This window comes from Citrus clementina, unplaced genomic scaffold (genome assembly GCF_000493195.1).
Source record: "Citrus clementina cultivar Clemenules unplaced genomic scaffold, Citrus_clementina_v1.0 scaffold_3, whole genome shotgun sequence".
NCBI lineage: Eukaryota > Viridiplantae > Streptophyta > Magnoliopsida > Sapindales > Rutaceae > Citrus > Citrus x clementina.
Window position 1 is genome coordinate 10,829,494 of NW_006262339.1, and position 3,819 is coordinate 10,833,312.

Below are 3,819 nucleotides of genomic sequence, written 5' to 3' on the forward strand. Positions count from 1 at the left end.
TCTTTCTCAAGGCTTGATAGGTAATTCGATAAGCCAATGATTTTTCTTTTATGTTTCAGAACATGATTAACCACCATGTTAATGAATTGATTACGATAAGTTGGATTTGACTTTACAGTTTTTTTCCCTTGTAGCACCTCCTCGACATGACATGAGCGCAAAAAGGGTTCAAGAATTTGTTTTCTCTTTATAAGGGCTAAAATTATTTGTTTTGGCTTTTTGACTCATATTGTAGGGTGAATCTCGAAAGATATGAAAGATTTTCCTCCAAGCTATACATACGACTTTCATCGAATATGGCTTTTCACATAATTCTATATTTATCTATACATTGTGTTTTCATCTAAGATTTCAATTCTTTTATATTTCAGGAGTAGCATGTTTTTCCATTGAGTTAAGGCCCAAAACATAGAGGAAACAAGTGTTTCCACGACTTTACCACTTTGTCAATTCTTTTCCACTTAATTCCTATTTTATGGCCACATATCTTTTTAAGAAAGTAATTGGTTTTCTATTACATGAATCTAGTTTTTATTTCATTTCACTAGTAGAAAAATAGCCTTCTCTAATACTATTTTGGTATCAGCAACTTGTTTTACTGACACCGAGTTTAGTGTCACTGATCACGGTGCAAAAAATTTACTGACACAATTTTTTTGTGTTGGCAATTCTATGTTACCTTAGAATCAAAAACTCGTTGATCCCATAGTATCAAAATAATTGTAATTATATACAATCATGTCGATAGTGATTCTATGGTATGAAGCAAGTTTTGATGCTCTAATGTCATTTATGTTCTGATTCAGTAATATTGGTATTTACCGATGCTATATTGGTATCAACAGTTTTAAAAGTATTTTTTAAAAAAAATAATGAAATGGTCATTATTACAATTGTCAATAGGCTGGAATCAAAACCTTATAATCAACAGTTTTGAACAATAATTATGAAACAAATGTTGGTATAAAAATCCAATAAACTCTATTTAACAATTGCCAATAGGCTCCATTCAATATTCAATATTCAACATTCAACGTTGAATAACCAAATTCATCAACCACAGTTTCAATAGCACAACAATACGAAAACCATAGCTAGTTTCTAATATGAAAAAACTACAACTTATTTGTCATTACAGCAACCTGAGTAGCAGTACTAAACAATAAAGGCAAATGGAATTGGTGTGCTACCGCTATCATTCTCCATGATCTTCAATGGCCTGAATAATAGTACCAACAACAAGGAGCGACAATACTCAATTCCAACAAAATCCACCCAACAAAGGAACATCCTGAAAGTAATAAAAGAACAAATGCATCACACATCATTCCAAACAAAAACATATAATCTCTTAATATTACTTATAAAACAAGAACAAACAAGTGGTATTTACCTATTTTAAATTCTTAAACTAGTGATTAAATTACCCACATTCACAGCCCACTCATCACAAACCTTTCAAATTTCTGCATCTTATAGCCAATTTCAAAAAATCATTAAAAATACAATATAAAGGCTATTCATATAATACCAATTGCAAATGAAAGGTTGATAAGTATATAATATAAATTGAAAAGAAACAATGCAAACATCTCAGCCAATAGATACAATTTCAATAATATATCCAGGATGATCACTAAGATGAACAAAATTTCTGCATACCATAGCCAACTTAAAAAAATCATTAAAATTTCAATACCAAGGCTATTCATATGATACCAATTATAAATGAAAGGTTGACAAGTATATAATGTGAATTGGAAAGGAACTATGAAAAAATCTTTCCCCCAACATTTTGGAAATATATTTCGATTCCTTGAGGAAAGCATCTGAAAAATTTTAAAGCAAAATCAGATTTCTAATACTTCCTGTTTCTTTAAAACAGAGAACACCGGTGAAGTTAATATTTTGGGATCGACTCACGCACTTCAACCAAATTACCGAAGCTCTGTAATATTAAAGTGAAAAATTATAGTTGAAACATTTGTTGCATCTGACCTTTTGAGAGCGACATCCAAATCTGGCTCTTCCTTGTAGTTAAAAGCATCATCGAATCCAAACTTGTTCTTCAACAAATCGACCTTACATTGAAAAAATAGTCAAAAAAATTATTGAACTTGCTAATTATCACGATCAAAATTTTGATGCTTGGTTAGAACATAAAGCATGTAAATTCTTCTAGAAGGCACGGTACTATATTTACAAGCTAAGAATGTTATAACAACACCTTTTCTTTGCTTCCAGCACTTCCAACAACATGGCAACCAGCCAATTTTGCAAATTGCCCAACAAGCTGACCAACAGCTCCAGATGCTGCAGATACATAGACATACTCTCCTTTCTTCGGAGAGCAAATTTCGTATAAACCAGCGTATGCAGTCACACTAGGCATAACTAGAATAATCAAATTCCAAACAATCAGCATTCCTTCAGCAAATTCCTTCAATTATAGACTCCCGGGCAAATGGACAATCGCCGGCAAACAAATCAGAAAGCATTTAAGCAACATATGTATTGATAAGCAAAGCTTAATGTGTAACAAAAATCATTAATGACAGTTATAGCACCAAAACCAAAAATTGTGTTCAGATTCCAAAGCCGTAAAAATGACCTTAGAAACTCATCAAGAGTTGAAGCAAATGAAAAAAATCAAGAGATTGGTCGTGATGAACTAACCCCACCAGGACAGAATGAATAAAACAAAGATGTATCAAGCTTGCTCATACGCTTTTGCATGTAAGGATCACAAGAAAGATAAAGATTCTTCAAAAGCACTGTGTCTTTTGAACCCTCCGCCACCTTCAGCTTTATTGATCCACTCGTTATCTTCATGTCTGATTCTTTTGGAAAACCTGTCACATAGTTACTCAGAAAATTATGCTATAAATGAGATGTTCGTAATTAAGATAAGTAATAAAACAGAGATTTGAGACTTACATTTTGCTTCAATATGTTTTGGATTTTGCACAGTCTCTTGCTTGTATTTCGTGTCGAAGTATCCATATTCAAAATCTATAAAATAGTAGGGGTACTACAAATTTATAAAATTAGTTTTAATATCACTTATTATATACAACAAAAGCTACAAAATTTATAACAATATTAATGCTTTTATCACTAAATATATCCAACATGGTCAGAAAAGATTAATTAAGTTTCTGCATCTTACAGCCAATTTCAAAAAATCATTAAATATTTGATATAGATGCTATTCATATACTACCAATTGCAAATGAAAGGTTGATAAGTATATAATATAAATTGGAAAGAAATAATACAAAAACCTCATCTAATAGATGCAGCTTTAATAATATATCTAAGATTATCAGTGACATGAACTAAATTTCTGCATACCACAATCAACTTCAAAAAATCATCAAAATTAAATTCAATACCAAGGATATTCATATGATACCAATTGCATATGAAAGAGGGACAAGTATATAATGTGAATTGGAAAGAAACTATGAAAAAATCATTGTCAATAAATACAGTTTTAGAAATATATCTAGCATGGTCAAAAAGATTAATTAAATTCCGCCTCTTACCACCAACTTCAAAAAATTATTAAAAGTTCAATACAAATGCTATATCTATGATACTAATTACAAAAGAAAGCTTAATTTATGTATAATTTGAAATGAAAAGAAAATAAGCAAATAGCTTATTCTTAGAACAATTATTAATCTCTCATACATTTTATCAAATACCTTATAGGCACAATTTTGTATTATCTTCTTTTGACGAATGTTGTTTCAAATTCTGCTCACACAAATACAGTACCCAACAAAACAAGCAAATGTGAGATACCTTAACATG

At 30.6% G+C, this 3,819-nt stretch overlaps 1 protein-coding gene across 1 annotated transcript in view; it reads right to left on the minus strand.

The window, feature by feature from the left end:
- Positions 1 to 1,009: 1,009 nt before the first annotated feature.
- The window catches only part of LOC18046463 (2-alkenal reductase (NADP(+)-dependent)), a 3,651-nt gene continuing 841 nt past the window's right edge, over positions 1,010 to 3,819 (minus strand). Inside the window, exons 2-6 of the mRNA XM_024186979.1 lie at positions 2,938 to 3,031; positions 2,677 to 2,852; positions 2,228 to 2,440; positions 1,999 to 2,081; positions 1,010 to 1,291 (exon numbers count right to left, since the gene is read on the minus strand). Coding sequence (XP_024042747.1) covers positions 1,156 to 1,291; positions 1,999 to 2,081; positions 2,228 to 2,440; positions 2,677 to 2,852; positions 2,938 to 3,031 — 702 coding nt within the window. The 3' untranslated portion in view covers positions 1,010 to 1,155. The remainder of the gene's footprint in view (positions 1,292 to 1,998; positions 2,082 to 2,227; positions 2,441 to 2,676; positions 2,853 to 2,937; positions 3,032 to 3,819) is intronic.